The sequence below is a fragment of the Rutidosis leptorrhynchoides genome, chromosome 2 (assembly GCF_046630445.1).
Source record: "Rutidosis leptorrhynchoides isolate AG116_Rl617_1_P2 chromosome 2, CSIRO_AGI_Rlap_v1, whole genome shotgun sequence".
Classification (NCBI taxonomy): Eukaryota; Viridiplantae; Streptophyta; class Magnoliopsida; order Asterales; family Asteraceae; genus Rutidosis; species Rutidosis leptorrhynchoides.
Genome location: NC_092334.1, coordinates 30,801,535 through 30,825,275, shown reverse-complemented (window position 1 = coordinate 30,825,275; position 23,741 = coordinate 30,801,535). Strand labels below are relative to the sequence as shown.

The following is a 23,741-nucleotide window of genomic DNA, read 5'->3' as shown; positions in this document are numbered from 1 at the left end:
TCCTGGGAGATTTGGAATGCATTAAAGCATTAGCGGATTTAGGGGCTAGCATAAATTTAATGCCTTATTCATTATATGTTAAGCTAAACCCCGGGGTACTAAAACCAACCCGAATGGCAATTCAACTAGCGGACCGCTCTGTTAAATTCCCTCGTGGAATTTTAGAGAATATGTTGGTAAAAGTAGGTACCCTAGTATTTCCGGCTGACTTTGTAATTTTGGACATGGAGGAGGACACACGTGTGCCTCTTATATTAGGTCGACCTTTCCTCAATACCGCTAGAGCTATGATAGATGTTCACGGGCAGAAATTGACCCTTAGTATTGAGGAAATGAAGGTTACCTTTTCCGTTGACCATGCCCTACAATACCTCGAGTCTACTGATGATCAATGCTATTATGTGCAAACCATAGACACATATTCGGAGTTGTTGCAGGAATTTCCAGAATTGCAAGGTACGCAAGAATGCATTTTTGCGGAAGGTGATGAAGAGAATATGTTGGAAGAAGTAGAGATGTTGACCACCTTGATGGCTAACGGTAATGAGCCAAATGATGAAGAATACAGAAAGTTGGATTTAGGAAATGAGTGCCGATGTAAAACATCGATTGAAGAACCTCCCGTTTTAGAACTCAAGCCACTTCCAAAACACTTGGAATATGCTTACCTACAAGAAGGTTCTACTCTCCCGGTTATCATTTCATCCGAACTCTCTGTAAGTGAGAGGTCTAAACTTGTTTCCATGTTAAAAGCCCATAAAACGGCTCTAGCATGGAAAATTCATGACATCAAGGGTATAAGTCCCTCTTATTGTACGCATAAGATATTAATAGAAGATAACTATAAGCCATGTGTACAAAGACAAAGGCGACTCAACCCTAATATGCAAGAAGTTGTTAAAAAGGAGATTGTCAAACTCCTAGATGCAGGTCTCATTTATCCAATTTCGGATAGCCCTTGGGTGAGTCCGGTCCAATGCGTGCCCAAAAAGGGTGGCATGACCGTTGTCACAAATGAAGACGACCAATTAATTTCTACCAGGACTATCACGGGTTGGAGGGTATGTATTGATTACAGAAAATTAAATGATGCTACCCGAAAAGACCATTTTCCTCTTCCTTACATTGATCAAATGTTGGAAAGGTTGGCAGGAAAGAACTTTTATTGTTTTCTTGACGGTTTCTCGGGATATTTCCAAATCCCTATAGCACCAGAGGACCAAGAGAAAACGACCTTTACATGCCCTTATGGTACTTTCTCCTATCGACGTATGCCCTTTGGCTTATGCAATGCTCCTGCTACCTTTCAAAGGTGTATGGTAGCTATTTTTCATGATATGACTGAAGACTTTATGGAAGTATTCATGGATGACTTTTCAGTCTTCGGTGATTCTTTTGACTCATGTCTTCATAATCTTGAGCGTATGTTGATTAGGTGTGAAGAATCAAATCTTGTGCTAAACTGGGAAAAATGCCATTTTATGGTAAAAGAGGGCATTGTATTGGGTCATAAAATTTCTTGTGCAGGTCTGGAGGTGGATAGAGCTAAAGTGGAAGTCATAGCCAAATTACCACCACCGTCAAATGTAAAAGGCGTAAGAAGTTTTCTGGGGCACGCCGGTTTTTACCGGCGGTTCATTAAAGATTTTTCCAAAATTGCAACCCCCATGAACAAACTTCTTGAGAAAGATGCTCCATTTGTCTTTACGGACGAGTGTCTTACCGCCTTTAACCTACTTAAAGCAAAGCTCACACAATCACCCATTCTCATATCACCGAATTGGTCAATACCATTCGAACTTATGTGTGACGCTAGTGACTTTGCTATTGGTGCCGTCTTGGGGCAAAGAATTGAAAAACATTTCAAGCCCATTTATTATGCTAGCAAGATATTGCAAGGAGCCCAACTTAATTACACTACCACCGAGAAGGAACTCCTGGCAATTGTCTTTTCGTTTGATAAATTCCGATCCTATTTGGTACTAGCAAAGACAGTTGTCTATACAGACCACTCGGCATTGAAGTACTTGCTTGCTAAGCAAGATGCTAAACTCCGGTTAATACGTTGGGTCTTGCTTTTGCAAGAATTCGACATCGATATTAAAGACAAAAAGGGGGCCGAAAACCTAGCTGCCGATCACCTTTCTCGACTTGAGAACCCGAATCTTGGGGTTCTCCATGAGACTGTTATCCAAGATAACTTTCCAGACGAAAATCTCATGAAGATTGAGAAAATTGATGATCCATGGTTTGTAGACATAGCCAACTATCTTGCGGGTGGATTCCTAGAAACCGGTTGGTCACATCATAAAAGAAAGAAATTCTTTAGTGACCTAAAATACTATTTTTGGGAAGACCCTTATCTATTTAGGCGATGTGCGGATGGAATTATTCGTCGGTGTGTTTCGGGGAAAGAATGCACTGAAATTCTGCTTGACTGTCACCTTGGCCCAACAGGTGGGCACTTTGGTCCCCAAATCACGGGGAGGAAAGTTTACGAGGTCGGTTTCTATTGGCCTACAATATTCAAAGATGCCTACACTGTTTGTAAGGCTTGTGACGCGTGCCAACGGGCCAGTCAAATCACTAAACGGGATGAAATGCCTCAACAAAGCATCCAAGTATGCGAGGTGTTCGATGTTTGGGGAATTGACTTTATGGGGCCCTTTCCAAAATCTCATTCTTACCTATACATACTTGTTGCCATAGATTATGTTTCCAAATGGGCGGAGGCAAAACCTCTACCAACAAATGATGGCCGAGTTGTGGTAAAATTTTTGATGGAACTTTTCTCTAGGTTTGGCACGCCAAAAGCTCTTATAAGTGACCGGGGCACCCACTTTTGCAATAAGCAATTGGAAAAGGTGTTGAAGAGATATGGAGTAATCCATAAAATTTCAACATCCTATCATCCCCAGACAAGTGGGCAAGTAGAAAACACCAACCGGTCATTAAAATGCATACTTGAAAAGACCGTTGGTGCAAATCCAAAAGAGTGGTCAATCAAGTTAAACGATGCATTGTGGGCCTTTCGCACGGCCTACAAAACACCAATTGGAACAACTCCTTTCCGTATGGTATACGGAAAAGTATGCCATCTCCCGTTGGAGATTGAACACAAAGCGCATTGGGCGCTAAGGGCATGCAATTTGGATTACCAAGAAGCGGGTCGGTTACGTTTGACCCAACTAAACGAATTAGATGAGTTGAGGCTCGAAGCCTATGACAACTCTCTAATTTACAAAGAAAAAACCAAACAATGGCACGACAAAAGATTGAAACATCCAAAAGAATTCATGGAAGGAGATCGTGTCCTTGTTTACAATTCCCGTTTCAAGTTATCACCAGGAAAGCTTAAGTCCCGATAGACGGGACCATTTGTGGTTAGAAAGGTGTACCCTTATGGTACAATTGAAATGGTGAACTGGAAGGGTGATACTTTTAAAGTGAATGGCCACCGGGTCAAACACTATGTTGATGGTCCCCTAGAAATTGAGGATGAGGTTAGCCTCAACTTCAAGAACAAAGCATAAATCAAAATGGGGACGAGTTTGGTGAACGACTCGTTAAAAAATGGTTCACAATTGTAAATAGGTTTGAAATGTGTGCACGATAAATTTTAGTTTTGTACAAAATGATTTACGTTTGGCATTTAAACACGCGCGACTCAGAAAAACAGGTCAGTGAGTTTTAGTGCAATGGGACGCCGTCCCATTTTCCTGGACGCCGTCCCCATATAAAGACCTGGACGCCGTCCCATTTTCCTGGACGCCGTCCCCATTTAAAGAGCTGGACGCCGTCCTCTTTTTCTAGACGCCGTCCCAAGATGAAACCTTGGACGCCGTCCTCCTTTCTGGACGCCGTCTAGAGTGACTGACTCGGAAAAAAATACGTTTTAAATACCTATCCAACCCCTTTTCTTAACCACAAAAACACATTTTTATCCATTTCTCTCTGCCAAACACGAAACACACTCCAAAAACCCTAATTTCTACCTCAATTTCGCGATTTCTTCTTCAAATCATGTTTTCTAGGGTATGGATACTCCATTTTTACACTTTTCTTTGTCGATTACTTGAATTGTATGTTTATATCTATAAATTGGTGAAGGATAAGTGTGGGGTGTTTGATTTGCATGATTATTGTTAAGATTAACATGCCTTAGTAGTTTAATTGCTCATAATGTGTTTATTTTGCAAAGATTAAATGCTTTTAAGGGTTTGTTCATGATTTTAGGGTTTGTGGAATTTGAATCCGAATTTAGGGTGATTAGTTCATGATGTTGAGTTTGTGTATGATGTTAATGAATCTTGTGAAGTATTTAATTGTGTTGGTGATATTGATGTCAAATTGGCCGGGTCATTTTTGAATGTTCTTGAATTTTTTTAGCATATTGTTGAATTGTAATGAACTTATGAAGTATGTATGCTTGATTTTCATTTGTATGGGCCTGTTGAAGTAAATTGATGGAATGGAATGCCATAATGTATGATGTTATAATAGGTCATTTGAACTAAAATTGCGAAAAATGTGTTATGATTTGTGATAAATATCATTAGAATGCAAATTTAAATGTTATGACCTATAACACCACATGCTTGAATCCTTGAGTCATAAGTTGATGCTACATTGTGAAGTTGTGATTTTCATTTTTGAAAAGTTATTAACGGGTTTATGTTGACTATAGTTGACTTTGGTTTAAAATTGTGAACATACGCTTTTGCTTAAATGAGTCATGAACTTGAAATGGAATGATTAAGTTCTCTTGCTACTCGGTTATGTTTTAGCTAACATTAACACAACGGTTTCTATGTTCTTTTGGTCTGGTGTTAATGTTTTGCAGGGACAGTCAAGCCGAGGAGGACCGGCAAAGAGAGGAAGGACAGCAGATTTGGCTCCACCACGACAACCACCACCACAACAGCAACATCATTCATCATCATCGTCAGGAGAAGAAGAAGAGGAGGATCGAAATGATCCTCGAGTTTGGTTGACACAGGTTCAAAACGACGAAGACTACACAGAAACATTTGAGACGATAAACCGTAGGCCTATTAATGCCACTTGGTATTTTATCTGGGGCCCATTGGAAGAGGCGGGTATGCGCCGCCATGTTTCTAACTTACTCGCCATCCCCTATGGTAGAGTAGTCACCCACGCTTGGGAGCAAGTTTTCAGCATCAATGAACCAATTTATCCGGTGCTGCTTAAAGAATTCTACTCAACTGTGCGGTTTAACAATGTCAGCGATTATTTGTCAAATGACTTTCTTCGATTTCGTTTAGGGGGTGAGTACAGGGGTATAAGTAGTTTTGAGCTATGCCGAGTTTTGGGTATTTTTGAGGAACTCACCGATACCCAGTTAGGTGAATACTTGCGGGCCTCCGATTATGTTGGCCGGCATGAATTTAGTGATGTTTCTTATTGGCGAAGGATTTGTAGGCCGAATGCGGCTGCACAGTTTAGATCAAGCAGGCACAGGTACAACGAAATCGCAGCCCGGGATGATAAACTGCTTCATAGACTTATCGCATGCACTTTTAATGCGAGGGTTGAGGGTCACGAGAAAGTGAAAACGTTGGATTTATGGATTATGGACCAAATAAAGCGGGGTTGCTATACCGACATTCCTGGGTTGATCGGTAATTATTTCCTGGCCATTGCTACCGAGACACGGCAACAGAAGCCACTTCTGGGAGGCCACTACATCACCCGACTTGCTCGACATTTTAACATAGATTTCAGTAGATTACAGGAGTGTACGAACGTCATGAAACCATTAAAAAAGGTTTCTTATATTAATGCTGAAATTCTTATGAAAGATAGAAATGGGCATTTGGTACCTTTTGGCGCAGGTGGCGCGAGTGGCAGTGGCGTGCAGCAAGAACAGCAATAGGAAGAAGAGGCGGAAATGGAGGCACAGACTAACGTTGGTGATCAGGTTCCGTGGCATCCATCCCAATCAAGTTGGGACAGTTTGGTTGGTAGTGTTAATAACATGAGGTTGAGCCCGAACGAGCAAAGGACACACAACGATCGAATGTGGGATAGTCAGCAGCGAATGGAGCAACGACAGATTGCTCAAGTGCAAGATCCGGGATGGATGAGTTATGGTATTAATTGGAATAACCATAACTCAGAGTTGTTTTATTCCAACCCCGAGCAGTACTATGGGACGACACGTCTGACACCCCAATATTACACGGATCCTCAAAACCCACCTCCGCCTCACCCGATTTATGATAATAACGCTGCGATGCAGGACGCTAGGAACCGGTTTGATCAGGAATATCCACAGGGACGCCCGTACAGAGATGGTTCGGGTAATTATTTTTGGCTGTATGATAACTAGGCCTGCGTGCCTTTGATCATTTTGTACTTTGTTTTGAGACAATTTAATTTGTGTGGTGTGATTTTAGACAATATTTGGTTTGTAATAACTGGCTAATTGTGTGGATTTATGAACGGTTGTGGTTATAAAAACACCGTTCTTTTTATTATAAATTGTGTGGTTTGTTAATTTGTGCAGCGTGATTGAACTTCAAAGACTGGCATTAAGTTCAGCGACATTTGATATTATGATGTGTGTATGATGATAATCGCGGAATGGACGATGCTCTTATGCTGGCAGTAAGTTCAGCGGCATCCGTCTACATGTTCCACGATTTGCAGGTTAAAAAAATTGAAAATTTCTACAATCACCCTATCGCTTTACCCTCTAAATTTAATCCTTTTTCTGATTTCATGCAATGAGGGTCTTGCATGATCTCAAGTGTGGGGTGGGAAATAGAAATTTATCGGGAACTCGTTTCACTAAAATTAAGGCGTTTATTATAAAAAAATTTTAAAATTTTCAAGTAGCCTTAAAAACGATTAAAAGTCCAAAAACCATGTTATACGCATTATGATCTTAAAATCTAGAAAATAAATGTTGGTTTACATTATTAATAGTCTTTGAAGTTGCACTATCATTCAATTATTTGAATGAAAATCCTACTAGTTTAGTAAGCTAACTTGTAGGTCACTTGTACCAAAACGAGTGTAAACCGTGAGAGAGCGGTGATTGTATAGCGTGGTCGGAAACCGGATCTCGCGCCAGATCGAAAACCCTAAGGACGGTCCTCATTGTTTCTCCTAACAAGGACAATGTTGCGTCCGACCACTTGATATGACCAATAGGATGTATCTTTTCCATCCTCAAGGAAGTAAAGTCTTCCGAATGACACACTTACTGATTCAATTCAGAAGATGTAGTCCAGACCAGTTGTAGGGTGACAAAAACTCTTGAAAAGTCATTACTGACATCGACTGGAAATCTACCAGGCCTCAACGTCAAACAGGGAAACTGGTAGTCAAAGTTTATCTCAATGAGGGAGATTAACTAGTAAAACGGGGGGGCACCATGTATACACAAAATGTTAGTGATTTATCAGATCCCCGGAAGGATAACCTCCAGAAAGGTAAAATATCAGCTTTTAAGACTGATAAACCTCAATCTTCATGATTGATTTAACGGATTAGATGATTACCTCATAATTGTCAATGATGTCCGGACGTAATGTGTATCCTCCTAAAGCACATTATTTTCTACCGACATCTCGTAATGTTAGGTACCGTGGGAGGGATTGGCTTGACCAATAGCGGGAAACCCGCACTCATTTTTAAAAATTGATCAAAATCGGAAAACGTGCATAGTATTAAAAACTAGCATGATATTTTCAAAACCATAAAACGTTTTCATAAGATCCTGATTTTCCTAGGGTCAAATTTTTCAGATACTTGACTCTAATCTCCCAAAAATGTGTGTGTGTGTGTTTCCATTGTGTATATAGCGTGCGTGTGATTTCAATAAAAGTGTGCTATACTTAAAGCGTATGTTTCCATTGTGTATATAGCGTGAGTTGTGTTTCATATCAACGTGTGTGTTTCGTGTGCTTCGAGTGATTCATGTAATGTTTGTAATCTATATTGTGTGATTATGTTTGATATTGTTCTACTTTGTAAAGAAAGAATTGCTTGAGGACAAGCAAGGTTTAAGTGTGGGGTGTTTTGATATTGCTCAATAACATCATATATATCTATCGCAATATCGTGTAAAATGCTCTAGAATTGAGGATAATGAAGGCGTTTCTACAAGTGATAATCCAAGATGCGCAAATTTGTATCGGAAGAGTGATTTACAAAGAGTTTTGATGATTTATGACATTGGTTGATCCCGATACGACTTAAGGTCTATTTAGTGCTCTAAAATGGTAAAACAAAGCTTCCAAGGTGTTAGGCTTCGTCCAAATAAAAGAGGATTGAAAAGAAAGCGAAACAGTGGATTTCAGCATATCTGGGCGCCGTCCGGGGTTATAGGATGCCGTCCAGCCTCTTGAATCAGGACGCCGTCCTGTATTTGAGGACGCCGTCTAGCTATTAAGGACGGGACTCCGTCCAGACTTTTTGGACGCCGTCCCGTAGTAGGTTTCAGCCGACTTTTGTGCTTTTTACCTACTTTCTCCACTTTAAAACTACTGTTTTGAGGGACTGTTTCATAACTTACGAACCAGAGAGTACAGAGACGATTTTTAGGAGCAAAATTGGAGAACTCCAAGCTCTTGGAAGAGGCTCAACATCAAGACATCAAATATCAAAACCTTCATCATCCAAGAACTCCTTGTTCTTGTAGGTTATTCCTTGTTCTAAAACAATGATTTCAGTTGTTAATCTGATTGTTATGTTGTCTGTTACCATGATTGTTGGCTAGTTTCTATAATGTTTGTCTAGATTAATAACCAAGGTATTGGATGTAATCTTATTGATTGAATGTATTATGTGTGATAGATTAAAGCTTGAATTAAGAACCATGCTTATTGCTGTTAAAATCATTTGTATCTAGTTAATTGATATGTTGTTGATAAAGAGAACTCTTATTGATGTATCATATTGATTTACAATCAACTTGTCTTAGATTGATTGTTTACTAAACCGGACCAAGGGGTAAACTAGATTAAAATGGTTAAACAAAATAGGAATGAATTGTGTAGAGCGAACGCAAAGACAATTGTTATTCAAGTCTTTGATCTAGCTAATCAACTAGTCACAAACGAAAAGGTCTAAGTAATAGGGAACCCTCACTTAGTAATTCTAGTTTGAGTACTCGCTAAAGAGAACTCTTGGCGGGTCGATTTAGGTGATTAGCATGCTTATAATAGTTATTTGATTACAAATACAAGAACCATAGTGAAAAGGGAACCCTTGATCTTGTGATTGTGTTTGCGTGTTTATTCAAGAGAACTTTTAGTGAACCTATTAGATAACTTACACACATAATTATTCAATCAGGCCTTAATTTCAAAACTTACATCCAATACCGAGGGTAAAATATCTAGATGAACATTTCGTCTCTTTGATTTAAATCAAAACTATCTTACTTGCTTTCTTTGCATTTATTTTCATCTTATAAATTTAAAAGACCAAAAATATTGTTTTTACATTTAACCTTCTCTGATTTGGCTAAATCGTTAAATGGCCACCAAAACATAAAACTTGTACCTTTAAGTTTCATTTACTTAGTTAATCATAATATAGTTTCTAATTCTAGTTTGGCTAATACAACTGTCCTTGGAACGATACACGGAACTAAACCAGTTACTATACTACTACACGATCGGGTACACTGCCCGTTAGTGTGTAGAAATCTTTAATCGGTATTTTTCCATATTATTTTATACGACAATTTATACGACACTTCTCGCACATCAATCCCCACGGGCTTGATTTGGGAGATTTACCTTATTTATGAAAAAACATGATTTCAAACAAAGTAACTCGGATCATACTCTCTTTTTTAAACGAAAAGGAAAACTAATTACATGCTTAATCATTTATGTTGATAATATGATAATAACAGGAAATGATAAAGAGAAAATTTCTAACTTAAAAATAAACTTATTTAAAGAATTTGAAATGAAAGACTTGGACAGACTTAAATATTTTTTGGGGATTGAGGTATTACGATCCCAACGGGGAATATTTATCTGTCCAAAGAAGTATGTTCTTGATTTTCTTGCAGAAACAGGTATGATTGATTGTAAACTAGCTGATACTCCAATGATTCCGAACCAGAAGCTATATATGGAAGATGAAGCTGATCTTGCTGATAAAGGGCAATACCAAAGGATGGTGGGAAAACTCATCTATCTTGCTCACACTCGACCTGATATAGCACATGCAGTTGGATTTGTGAGTCAATTCATGCATCAACCACAGGTTCACTATATGGAAGCTGTAATGAGAATCATCAGATATTTGAAGAAAACAGCGGATCATGGAGTTGTTTTTAAGAGACACGGACACCTAAAGACTCAAATATATACATATGCAAGCTGGGCCGGAGAAAAAGGGGATAGAAAATCTACATCCGGATTCTTCACACTTGTCGGGGGTAATTTAGTTGCATGGAGAAGTAAGAAACAAAAGGTTGTCTCACTTTCAAGTGCCGAATCAGAATTTAGAGGGATAGCAAAAGGAGTAGTCGAAGCCTTATGGATCAAGAAGTTGATGACATAGATTGGTTTTCCACCACAAGAAGCTATTCAGATATTCTGCGACAATGAAGCGGCAATTGCGATATCAGAAAACCCCGTTCAACATGACCGCACCAAACATGTTGAAATAGATAGACATTTTATCAGAGAAAAGCTAGATAATGAAATTATTTCTCTTCCTTCAATCAGATCAGAAGATCAACTAGCTGACATTCTCACCAAATCAGTCAACGGAAGACTCTTCAGCGATGTTCTCGGCAAGTTGAATATTGGAAACCCCACTATTCAACTTGAGGGGGAGTGTTAGAAACCTGGAACAAAGAAACAACAACTTGGTCAATAAAAGTCAAATTACCTTTTTTGGTAATTTGACTTTAGGATCAGAAGTTGTTGACTTCATCATTTCCTTTTTTAAACATGTCACAAACAGCCAATCCAACGGTTCAACTACAGCAACAAAACAGCAGTTTTCCTCATTTGTACATGGGGGTTCCAAAGTCGTCTTGGAGCCATCCCATATTAAGAAATAGCTGTTAGAATATTTGTGTATAAAATGAAACTCTCAGCCATTGTAAAAATCAATTCAAGTGAATGAAAAACAATCATTGATCAATTATTTACAACAAATTCAACTTTCAATTCTAATTTTATCAGTGATCATATCGTTTGATTTGACAAGTGAAGAGTTCACTAAAATACAGGTTCCACATAAAAAGTTATATAATTATAATTTTAACATGTTTAAGTTAAGAGAGTCTCTTGGTGTGGTTCGAATAAAAAGTAAGGGATCACAAGAAGTTTATAAGGTGTGGTTAATGGATCATGTTACAAAATCGTTGTTCAAGCTCTTCACTATTAACATGCCTGAATTGTCGGTATATAGAGTACTGGGCTTTAGGGACGATAGCCAACTTATACTTATTGAAAGGAGTGGTACGTCAAAAGACCTTGTAGCTTATAAACCCTACTCGAACCACCTCAAAAATCTTGGGATTTATATTGATTACTATTCACCTTCTTTAACCTCATACACGGAATCACTACTTCTACTTGATAAATCATATACACTACATGACGATGAGAGTACATGATGCCAACATTGCAAGATTTGGAGATCGCGAGAGATGAAATCTACTCATGGCTGAGTTTTGGAGAATGCAAGAAAGGTGTATCTGGGTAAAAGATTGTTGTTTACTTTTTTTCTATATAAGTTTTGTCTTCATATGCCTCTGTTTGGGAAGGTTGTTTGATTCTATGTTTTTTAAGAAATAGACCAATTTTCAGAAGATTAAGTGACAAAGAAATGACAAATTTACTTAGTTGTATGGAAACAGATCATTAAGTGTTATATTCATAAATATTACTTTCTTGTTTATGCATTGATGCTTGTGTGATCTGTGAGATATAGTTTGCATCCTTAATGGTAATGAATCTCATATTTGGTTGACCACGAGTATCTTTTTAACAATCTATAATTAGACATTTATAGGTGATAATTAAGTTAATATTCATGGCCGGGCATCGTGGGCTATCCAATTTTTTGTCATTTATTTATGGAAACTGAGGAAGTCGACATGTTTGGTGTGTCTTTCATTATAGTAATAAAAAAAATCATCCCCCGACTCTCTATAAGCTTTTCGTTTCCTACGACGCCTCAGCATGTTTTCTGATCACAATATCAAAAACTAATGTAGTATCGTTGTAAAATTTACACTTGGTTTCACTTGTCTTAGGTTATACTATCAGAGTCCATCGATGTGCTTTTATTTGGTGTATCATATTATATGTATGATGTGCCTTTCATTCTCTTATTGGTCTTGACGTATATTGGGGGCATAAGCTGATTTATATTATCTTATGTTCAGTACTATATGAGCCATAAGTTGTTTCTTATCACATGTTTGCTTTGAACAATTAAAGTTTCATCTGTCCTTGGATTTTGTCTCTGTAGCTGCTGGTTTTTGACTGTAAATATGTGGTATAAAGTTCAAAGAATTATACATTAATACTTATAATAGTCTCATCCTGGTTAAAAGGCAACCCCAAAGTGTAGTCGGTCGGACGAAAGAACACTTTCTCAAAACGTGTAGACGGACAGGGACACACAAACCTTGTGTTGCCTTTGGCAACCCACCTTGTAAGAATCATATGCCTGAATACCTCTACTGACTAACAAAATGTTCATGTATGTTATTTTTTTCAAAGCTCTCTAAATATTGTGATTCTAAAATTCTCCTTAGTATAGGTAGAAAGTCTCTTTTTTATAAACCCCCTAAAGGTTGGGGGAGAAAGGATTTGAAGTTATACTTTCGTGTGAAAGTCATATGACATTTTATAACAAGAATTTTGTAACATCCGTGAGTGCTATCTTGAAACACTGCCAGAGAACAATAGTGTAACGAGTAAATATTACGTATAAGACCGCCCGTAAATACTACATATGAGACCACTCGTAATGGTAATTGTGAAGTGGAGGTAGGTTTTCCTGACTGTGACGATGAAATTAGATAAAAACTAATGCATAGTGCAGAAAGAAGGTGGAGGTTTCAGATGTGCTCGACTAGATCCACGACTGTTCCATATGCCAAATGGCATATATCAGAGGAACACTTTTGTAACGTAGTAAAAGGTTATCTACTGGTTGCATCACGACGTTCCATAAAAAATTTAAAATGTTTAGGAGTATTTTCATCAGAGTATTAATATAGACCTTCTAAAATTCGGAGTAACAATCGAGACCGCATACGAAAACGTCTTTTAAATTGTGTATGTGTATATTCATCTCCGGAAAATAACTATCCCATAATTATTGGGCAGCAACCTCAAACTCCCTCTCAATAATGTAGATTCGGGGTCTTGGGATACGCTCGATTCATCTATTATATATTCTTGAATGAAGTCTGTAATAACTTTGTCTTCTTCGTCGGATTGGAAAATGATATCGTACGATTCCCTTTTAAATAAAACTTGGAATTGGAGAATGAAATTGTTTGTTGAATGAAAAATGACTCAAGTGTTTTGGTATTTATAGATAAAAATTGTACAGAGTTTTACGAGAACTACCAAACTTATGCATCAAAGTAAAAGAATAACAATGATATTTCAAAATACATGTACATTTTAGCACTTGAAACTATCCTCATTTCAGTCCATCCATTCTACATCAAAACCACAATGCCTACAGCAAAAAACCATATAAAAAATAAAATAAAAAAAATAAATAAATAAATAAATAAATAAATAAATAACAGTTGCTGCTGATAACCCTCAAGGGCTGAATATATATACACAACTAACATAAGGCATATAACAATTAACAAGAAAAAGTTAACCATAAAAAAGAATAACGCCTATAGGATTCGAAGACAAAGACTATCAAAACAAACTTACAAGGTTATTACACATATGACCTATTTCAGCTCAGCCCAGTCCCACAAATACATAAATTCCATAAGTGATGAACCATATAATACCACAAAAATGTCAATTCCATAAACCATTACTAACCGAAAAAGAAGAAAAGTATAAAAATAACCCCAAAAGCTCCATATAATCACACAACATGTTAAGAAAACACTCCCAAACAAGATACTGGGGAACGTAATAAAACCAAACTATACACCTAATAATCATAATCATCTTTTTCACTCATAAAGTTTACTTTACCAGTAGCAACACAAAAGGCTACACGGGAATAACGTCATTATTTGACGAGTCTTCACATCTTAATACGATACCGTCGAGGCTTGCAGGAAGCGTACAGCTAGTCCACTGACAACCGGTTTGAACTGGGTCTGGTGGCGGTACAATCATCAATACATTATCGTTTCTTTGAACTACTCCCATCACGCTCACGCTGCTACCCTCTTTAATGTACCTATGTTTCAGTTTACAAGCAAAACAGAAAACAGGAGAATGAAAAAAATTATATAGAATACAAAATGGGCGGGTCAAGCATTATTTGGTAGTGCCAAAACTAGTGTGGTCGGGTTGATTAGAAACATTTTTTGTCCAAATGTTTTTAATTTCTTTTTGAAAAAATTAGTGTTTTAAGTATGATTACTAAAACTATACCCTGTACCCTGAATTTTTTTTTTTTTTTTTTTTTACTATTATAATGAACTTGGAGGATTTATGCTTTAAAAAGGTACAAAGCGACTTTCAGCCCATTGACCTGTTTCCCTCTAAACTATTATATTCTACTCTGTTAACTCATTATAGATGAACATAACATGAATCAACCATTTTTATAAGTAAACGGTTCAAAATTGCCACCTATATGGAAAAGGATCAAAATGAGGTGAAAGTTATTGAAAAACTGAAGAATTCTGCAAGTTATCGTCCAATTCACTTCAATACAGATATTTTTCTGAGAATTTAAAAGTGACAATAACGAGAAAGATTGAAATGCGCCAAAAAAATCCAAGCTTTTTTGCGTTCTTGATGATTTTTTCAACTCAAGAGCACACAAATCTATAATTGCAAAAAGGAATGGTTGTTAAGTTACATACCCTTCTTTGAGTCGCATTACACGATCATCACTCGAGAGGTTTCTCTCGGCTAACCATCTAACGAATTGTGGGGACACATCTTTGTTGGACTGATCGACATCAATAACAGCAGATTCCTCAACATACGGAGTTACCCTCGCACCATAGCCAGTCTTAACTAATGCCCTCAACCCAGATTGGAAATCAGATATATAGAAATCCACAACATGCCTCTACAAATATTAACAAAATGTCATTCAAAAGATAAAAATTTAACAAGTATGAGTCACTTTCGTACTTAAAAAAACGTTAAAATATGATCTTTTTAGTCACCTCCATAGAACGAACACCCCAGGTGAAACGGCGATGTGTCGGGTTAGCAGCTTTTGAATCCCATCCTCGATATTCATATAAACTTGTCGATGTATATACACATCTAGGAACCCGTTGAAATGATGACTCTAAAGGTACATTTCCACAAGTAACAACCTTCAAGAAACCAAGATTTACTTAAAAAACATAAGTATCTTTACACAAATGTTACTAACATGTACACATTTAGTATCCATTAGCTTGTTTTTGTTATACTATCGGCTCGCTTGTTTGTTTTTTCAGTTATTAGGTCATGTTGTCTGAATTTATATAGAAATGTCTGTGACGAATAAGTGATAAATAAATAATTATTTTTTGTTTTATGTGTTGAATCACCGTCTGAATAACTGAAATTACCAAATTAACCTCTATGTGGGGTAGTTGTAAAAGCGGTTACAACTACCATAATAACAATAAGTTAATTAGCTCGAATATTTTATTATTAAGACACGTCTTATTTAATAAGTTAAAAACAAAGACCCCTTTACTACTCTCCAAATTAAGTTCCATTATATTAAGCTCATTAAGTTCAAATCAAACATAGCCTATATATAAGAAGATAATGAATAAGAATATGATATATTTGATTGCCATAACCATATGTGTGAATGTAACTTACCCCGGAAACTTTGACGAACTGGCCATCTTTTGCGGTTCGAAGCTCAGCATCGGGATACTGCGCGATAAACTTAATGACAGCTTTTTTACCTCGATAAACGTTCCAAGAGAAAGCAAGACTCACAATAGCAAAAAGAACGACGACAACAACAAGAAGAATTGGATTACCAACAGCTGCAAGTATAAAAACCGCAGCGATAAAACCCATCAAAAACAACAGAACCATTGACCAAAATACTATCCTTGGAAAACTCCTGAAGAACGAATGTGAACACTCTTGGCTCAAATGAGTAACAGCCGGGTTTTTAACCATCGATGTGCTGCGTGATTTGATTGACCCGGATGAGTCAAGAGGACCCGATGACCTTCGAGGTGCACCTGATGAGTTAAGTGGGCCAGACAAAACTGGCCCGGATGTTATTAAGCCCGTGGCAGGGAGAACCGGAGGGAGAGGCCCGGAATTTTGTCGAGAAGTTACCCCACCACCTTGAGGCCCAGACAATTTTCTCATCGGTTCACCGTGTTTATTTAACGGACCAGAATTGGTCTTTTTCATTGAATTTGACCCGGGAACACCACCTGATAAAGAACCCATTCGGTTCATGGAATTTGATGATATTTGGCCCGAGTGAGCCGTGGAACCACTGGTAATGGGCCCTGATCTTAAGGGCCCACTTGTTAGCTGTCCAGATTTTCTTGGCCCTTCGAACATCTTGCCTAGTTCACCGGATTTTTTTATGTCCCCGCCAGTGTAAGGAACCGCAGTGGAGGACAATGTCGGAGTTGCCTTTTCTTTTGGCGGTTCGGGTCGGCCCGATACGTATAAGCCACTGCTTAACTGATGAGACGGAAATCTAGAACTCATTGTTGAAGATCTTGGGTAGCAAAAGACGATTGGAATTAGGGAGCTTACAGTTTCTATGTATGATCAAACCTACACAATAATATTACATAATAAGCATTGCTCTTGAACATTTAAACAACCCATAAATCAGTGTTACAATGTATTACATTCACTGGAGTGATTATACTTCACAGATTCAAACAAGAAGAAGGGCTAAAATAATTTACTAAAATAAATATTTTTTAAAATGTACAGTAGATTCCTAACAAATACTACATATTAGTCTTATTAATGAAAACTTATTAACAAAACTAGAAATCATATGATATCAGAAATTTTAGAACCTTTTTGACCTTTTTAGCAGAAAAGGCAAATTCTCACCTAATTAGGTGAACTCAACTCAAATCCAGATCCAAGTTGCAGCAGTACAAAAGCTACTACAAATTCAAAATACACCAATAGATTAGAATATAATTCATATATTCAAAAGCAATTAGTCCCATCTCATAGATCCAGAATGAATATCAAAAGGTAAATTAAACACATACACAGCAAAATACACCATTTTTCAAATAAGATACATTGTATTGAGTTTCAAAATCAAACTTTTGGCAACTGGGTATTGTTCTTTCCCACATTCAAATCCAAATATGAAAAAAGATAGAAACTTGATTTACCCAAATTAAAGATGAATGTAGCATCATAATAGAGCTGACATTAGAAGCCCTAAAGATTTGTAACCAAATGAAAATAGCATAAAAATCAAAAAGGGGGTATGAAAAATAGTATCTTTTGCATACCTGGAGTGACGAACTGTAAACATGGTTGATCATGAGAGAGAGCAAGTGTATGAGAGAGAGAGAGAAAATGAGGGGTTTGTTTGTTTGTTTGGAAAGGGCAACAGGAAATAAACTACGCACCAGTGAGGATAGTAGTATACAACTATACATTACATGTTTATATGTATTTGCCCTAACATCCCTGTATTTTTACTCACTTTTCTTTACTTTGACTTCAGTTTTACGACATTGACAACTATGACCCCTAGAAAATATTTTCGTAAAAAACTCATTCACAGTTTTCTAGTAACATGATGCGGGTGTAATTGTAATTGTAGAAGTGGCAATTTAGGTTGGATCGAGTTGATGATTTTGAATTAGCAACTTATATCTTTAACTTCTATCTTAACATGTTTTACGGTCGGGTTGGAATACTCTTAAACCCCGGTAACTCAATATTTAATCTAGAAAACAACTTGGAGTCATTTGCATTCATACATGGTGATTCACATTTATATAGTTCATCCCTTATTCTTTATGCTTTTTATTCAATTAGTATTATTTAAAAACATCATTTAATTAGTTTATAACTTGTAATTTTGCAAAATTAATGATTAATGATTACTTTTTTTTTTTTTTTTGCCAAAAATTGAAACTATATAAAAACACGAGGACTTCATCAAAAAAAAGGAAGACTCGAAACACGGATACAAACAAAGGCAACGAGGCCTAAAAACCCAAAAGCAAATAAACAAACACCAACACAAAATGCAATCAAAACACAATCACACAAACTAAAATAACATAACGAACTTAACCAACCAAAAGGCGAAGAAACGAAACTAAGACATCACGAACCATCGACATTAGCCTTTTGAACCACCACCCTTTTACCTTTCTTTGCCTGAGACCTCTTACACTCTTTTTGCATCTTCGAACCAATCAATTTGCCCTCCACCCTAACCAAACCTTCAAGACCCTCAAGCGCCTCCTAAAAAAAACTATAAGCTTTACCCAATGAGCTACCCTCACCTAAACCCACATCCGACACAGGCCCAGGCCTAGGCCCAACAGCCCTGTCACAACTCAAAACAGCGTCACGACCCGTCTTCAACCCATCTATTCTTTAATCTAGCTCGACCCGAACGACACCATCATCATCCAACTCATCATCCACATTTTGACCACCCTTGACCTCCCCAAATCAACCATTCGATCCGACCCACACACCCCTTTACCCTTCTCAAGACCCTCCGACCCGTCATCTGAACTTAAAACCCTTGCCCGTTTACGATTACGAAAACCATGAGAATCAAGAGCAGTTTGTACCTTATCTAAAGAGAAAGAAACCGATGGTGCCCTAACAAAACTCAATCCAACTTTAACCGAGGAGTTGTCGTTGCCACCCGTCTTCGGACCCGCTATCACCGGAGACGCAAAACCAAACTCAAACACTCCATTTCCCATACCTCCATCATTTTGACCAAAACCAACACTACCATCAAAAACAGAGGGACCATTCTGATTAACCGCTTCAATTTGACCACCACCTGAAGGACCCACTTTCAAAACCGCATCGTTAGAAACCTGCACAAAGTTACGTGAAAAAGACATCGCTTGAATTCTCTCTACAACCGACACGTATGATATCTCGTTGACCCAAATATGCCCTTTAGCAAGAGAATCTGAAATCATCGTCACCGGAATAAGTTTATGGATATGCTTAACACGTGAAGTTTCTACAAAGACAAAAACAGAACCATAGCTTAAACATCCAGACGAAGGCTGAGTCACCTTAACCACCGTGCCCACCCTACCCGTAATAGTCCTAATGTTCTCCTCGGAGACAAATTTGGCTGGAAAACCCCTCAGTTCCACTCAAACAAACCTGAAAAACTCACCCGCCTTAGGAGAAAAAAGGATCACCATGTCAAAACCTGACCTCGACCCCTTTGTAAGAATGTTGGAATAAGATTCTAAATCTTTACGCTCAATCACCCCAACAAAGGCTCATAACTTCTTGAAATTATAAATAGCAGCCTTACAAATTAAGAGGAAATTCAAAACCTTATCCTCCAACAGAGGAGTTGAATCAACAATTAGAACACACAAATCCATCCTATCGACAACAGAACGATTGGGATCAATCGTCACAAACGATTCAGACCTAACTCCACGGCCGGACTGACCACTGTATTGTTTACATGTCCGTCCAACAAAAATCGGTTTACCGAAAATCTTCGAATCGTTCATCTCTTCAATTGGTGAAGTAGCATCGTCAATTTCTTCAAAGATATGAAAGCAAAACTCCTGAACGACCACGATTTGATCTCCTTGATCGGTCCAAACTTACTGAAGATATCTTTGAGCAAATTGTGAGAAATCCTTTACAATCTTTCAATAAAAATTGTATCGGACATGTTGAGTATGAAATTAGGGTTGGGGTTACTACGCGAGACAAAAGAAATTAAGAGAATAGATCGCTAGAAACGTAGATTGAAGAGGGAAAACGGAGAAGGAGAAGCGAAGAAGACCGAAAACGTTCTCCGATTGAAGGAAAGAGTAAGAAACGATCAGAATTTAAACCCTCCGGTTGCATGCCACCATTGGGCGGGACTCCGAAGTCAGTTATATATGTACCTTTTATAATTATAATGAATAATTAATATTAATATTTGACAAAAGATAACAATAATAAATGAAAATGAATAATAAGGATAATAAATCCATTTTATCTGCATTAACAATTACCAAATCAATAACTACAATTTAAATCAATTCTAAAAATTGAATTTTAAATTTATTATTGATTTGAAGAAAGACAAATATAACATCATAATTCGAATCAATAGTTGAAATTTATAATTATAAATTTATCTAACTATTAATATTTAAATTTTGATAATTCAGTAATCATGTGACGACCCAGAAATTTTCGACCAAATTTAAACTTAATCTTATATGATTCCGACACGATAAGCAAAGTCTGTTAAGTTGAATCTCAAAAATTTTGAACTATGTTCATGTATTCTTTTAACCTTGACCAAATTTCGACGATTCACGAACGAATATATAAATGGATATAAATATATATATGTATATATATTATAACTTGAAAACGTTATCAAATTATTAAATGTATAATATTTTACATTAAACGTATTTGTCTCAATATATGCTTAATATATTCATTTATGGAATTAGAAGATAATACCAATGATTGGATTAGTAGATATTTCAACATTTATAAATCCTGTAAGTATTGTGATAAGTCTTTGTTGAAAGGTCCACCTTGATTTAAGAAATCTTTCCTTTTTGACTGTATTTGAATTAAATATATAAATAACTTGCAACGTGTATATAAAAAGTATTTATATATATTGTGTGTGTGTGTGTGTATATATATATATATATATATATATATATATATATATATATATATATATATATATATATATATATATATATATTAAGGTTCGAAATTATTTTTGTAAACGATAGTAACACCCGTTTATTGTTCCGTTTGATAAATAAATATTATATACAAATTTATATTTTTCTAAACGAAAATATATATTTTACAATGTGATAATGTATAGAATTAAATTAGATATAAAACGTATCGATATTATTAAATATATTTTTAATAAATAACGAGAAGTTGATTTATAGACGCAAATGACCAAAACACTCGAACGTACAAGATACACTTCGGGTAATATAGTTATTGGTAATGTAAGTCTATATTTTGACAAAGATACATGTCGTGAAACGTAAAGTACAAGTTATTAAAGCATACGAAGTAACATTCGAAAATCCAGAACCGGGACATAAGTCATGTGACAACGTACAAGTAATCGGAACTAAAATTACAAGACACCTATACACGAGAATATAATATAATATATATATATATATAATTAATATATATTATATATATATTATATATATAATTAAATAATATGTCGACGAACTAGCAAACAAAACGAAAATGAGCTGGATAGGTGAGTCATGCGATCGCATGGCATTTAGCCTTCAGTCACATGCAATCGCATGGGGTCTGAAGTCAGGGGAGTTGTATAAAGCTCGATCATTTTGGTCGAATTCTTTCACATTCTATCCTCTCATCTCTCTATGCTCTCAATATATATTTATATTATTATTATTATTATTATTATTATTATTATTATTATTATTATTATTATTATTATATAATTAAGATTAATATTATTATTAATCTTATAGTTAGGAGTATTATTATTAATATTATTATACATAAAATATTACGACGAGGTTATGCTCAAACGATTTCAAAACAAGCTTTTCGAGTTCGGGATAGAGCTAAGGAAAAGTATGGGTTATAACCAATGAGAGTATGAGTATTGCTTGGGGGTTATGATCATGAGTCAAAGGTCAACCTAGCGTTTATCATCTCCGTTGCTTCTACGTACTTTCCTGCAATATTGAATCACAATATTGATACGTGAGCATTCATATCTTATCTTTTATATATTAATAGTATATCCAGGTCTAGTGCTCGAGTATATATGTTTATGTATGCTTGTATGCTTTAATTTTGTCGTTAGATAGTTTATGATGAATCACGAATTTGATACATATGCTACTGATATAAAGTATATGATATGCATGTCGTTGGAAAGCTATCGAAAATTTAATAACTTTTCATTTAGAAATCGTGTGATTTCGATGAACGGATTAAAAGATATGGTCAACTGAATTTTGTTTGACGTTAATTGAAATTGTGTTTGAAACTGTAAATTAATATTTAAACAACTTGTCTATTAGACTGATAAATTGGATTTTTAGATATTACTAATCGAGTAAATGAATTTCTATATAAGGCAAGTCTCATTTTGTTGAACAATTGTCAAAGTTGACTGTCTTATCAGGTTTTAAAGCTTTATAAACACCATAGTCTGATTTTACAAGTATTGGAAAACTATGTGAAATAATAAAATATTTTCGATTGCCATGATAATTCAAATATAGCTCCTGAAATAAATAATATTTTGAGTTTGATAAACTATAAATTCGTTCAATTATCAAAACTTATACTATGTTAACACAATAAACATGTATAGATTTAAAGATCATATTGGGTCAGATTGACTTTTGAGATGACTTTTGTTAACTTTTGCATGTCGGTCTCGAGCATTAGGATTGTGATACACTATGACCCGACCTAGATTGTTAGATATGTATTGACCAACATATGTGAAATGTCCCGTTGTTATTGATTAAAAACGTTCCATATTAATTGATTTCGTTGCGAGGTTTTGACCTCTATATGAGACGTTTTTCAAAGACTGCATTCATTTTTAAAACAAACCATAACCTTTATTTCATAAATAAAGGTTTAAAAAGCTTTACGTAGATTATCAAATAATGATAATCTAAAATATCCTGTTTACACACGACCATTACATAATGGTTTACAATACAAATATGTTACATCGAAATCAGTTTCTTGAATGCAGTTTTTACACAATATCATACAAACATGGACTCCAAATCTTGTCCTTATTTTAGTATGCAACAGCGGAAGCTCTTAGTATTCACCTGAGAATAAACATGCTTTAAACGTCAACAAAAATGTTGGTGAGTTATAGGTTTAACCTATATATATCAAATCGTAACAATAGACCACAAGATTTCATATTTCAATACACATCCCATACATAGAGATAAAAATCATTCATATGGTGAACACCTGGTAACCGACATTAACAAGATGCATATATATAAGAATATCCCCATCATTCCGGGACACCCTTCGGATATGATATAAATTTCGAAGTACTAAAGCATCCGGTACTTTGAATGGGGTTTGTTATGCCCAATAGATCTATCTTTAGGATTCGCGTCAATTAGGGTGTCTGTTCCCTAATTCTTAGATTACCAGACTTAATAAAAAGGGGCATATTCGATTTCGATAATTCAACCATAGAATGTAGTTTCACGTACTTGTGTCTATTTTGTAAATCATTTATAAAACCTGCATGTATTCTCATCCCAAAAATATTAGATTTTAAAAGTGGGACTATAACTCACTTTCACAGATTTTTACTTCGTCGGGAAGTAAGAC

At 36.1% G+C, this 23,741-nt stretch overlaps 1 protein-coding gene across 4 annotated transcripts; it reads right to left on the bottom strand.

Moving 5' to 3' along the window:
- Positions 1-13,872: 13,872 nt before the first annotated feature.
- LOC139890682 (uncharacterized membrane protein At1g16860-like) lies at positions 13,873-17,747 on the bottom strand. 4 transcript variants are annotated; one of them, XM_071873587.1, is made up of 6 exons: positions 17,657-17,747; positions 17,238-17,293; positions 16,014-16,946; positions 15,356-15,511; positions 15,044-15,255; positions 13,873-14,409 (listed from the first exon to the last, which is right to left on the bottom strand). In XM_071873587.1, exons 3-6 carry the CDS (start codon positions 16,875-16,877, stop codon positions 14,217-14,219), a joined length of 1,425 nt encoding a protein of 474 aa, XP_071729688.1. In that variant the 5' UTR covers positions 16,878-16,946; positions 17,238-17,293; positions 17,657-17,747; the 3' UTR covers positions 13,873-14,216. The 4 variants fall into 4 exon arrangements, with proteins under 4 accessions (XP_071729688.1, XP_071729689.1, XP_071729690.1 ...); XM_071873588.1 differs by having other exon boundaries at positions 17,238-17,290; XM_071873589.1 differs by lacking the exon at positions 17,238-17,293 and having other exon boundaries at positions 17,657-17,717.
- Between the last annotated feature and the right edge of the window lie 5,994 nt (positions 17,748-23,741).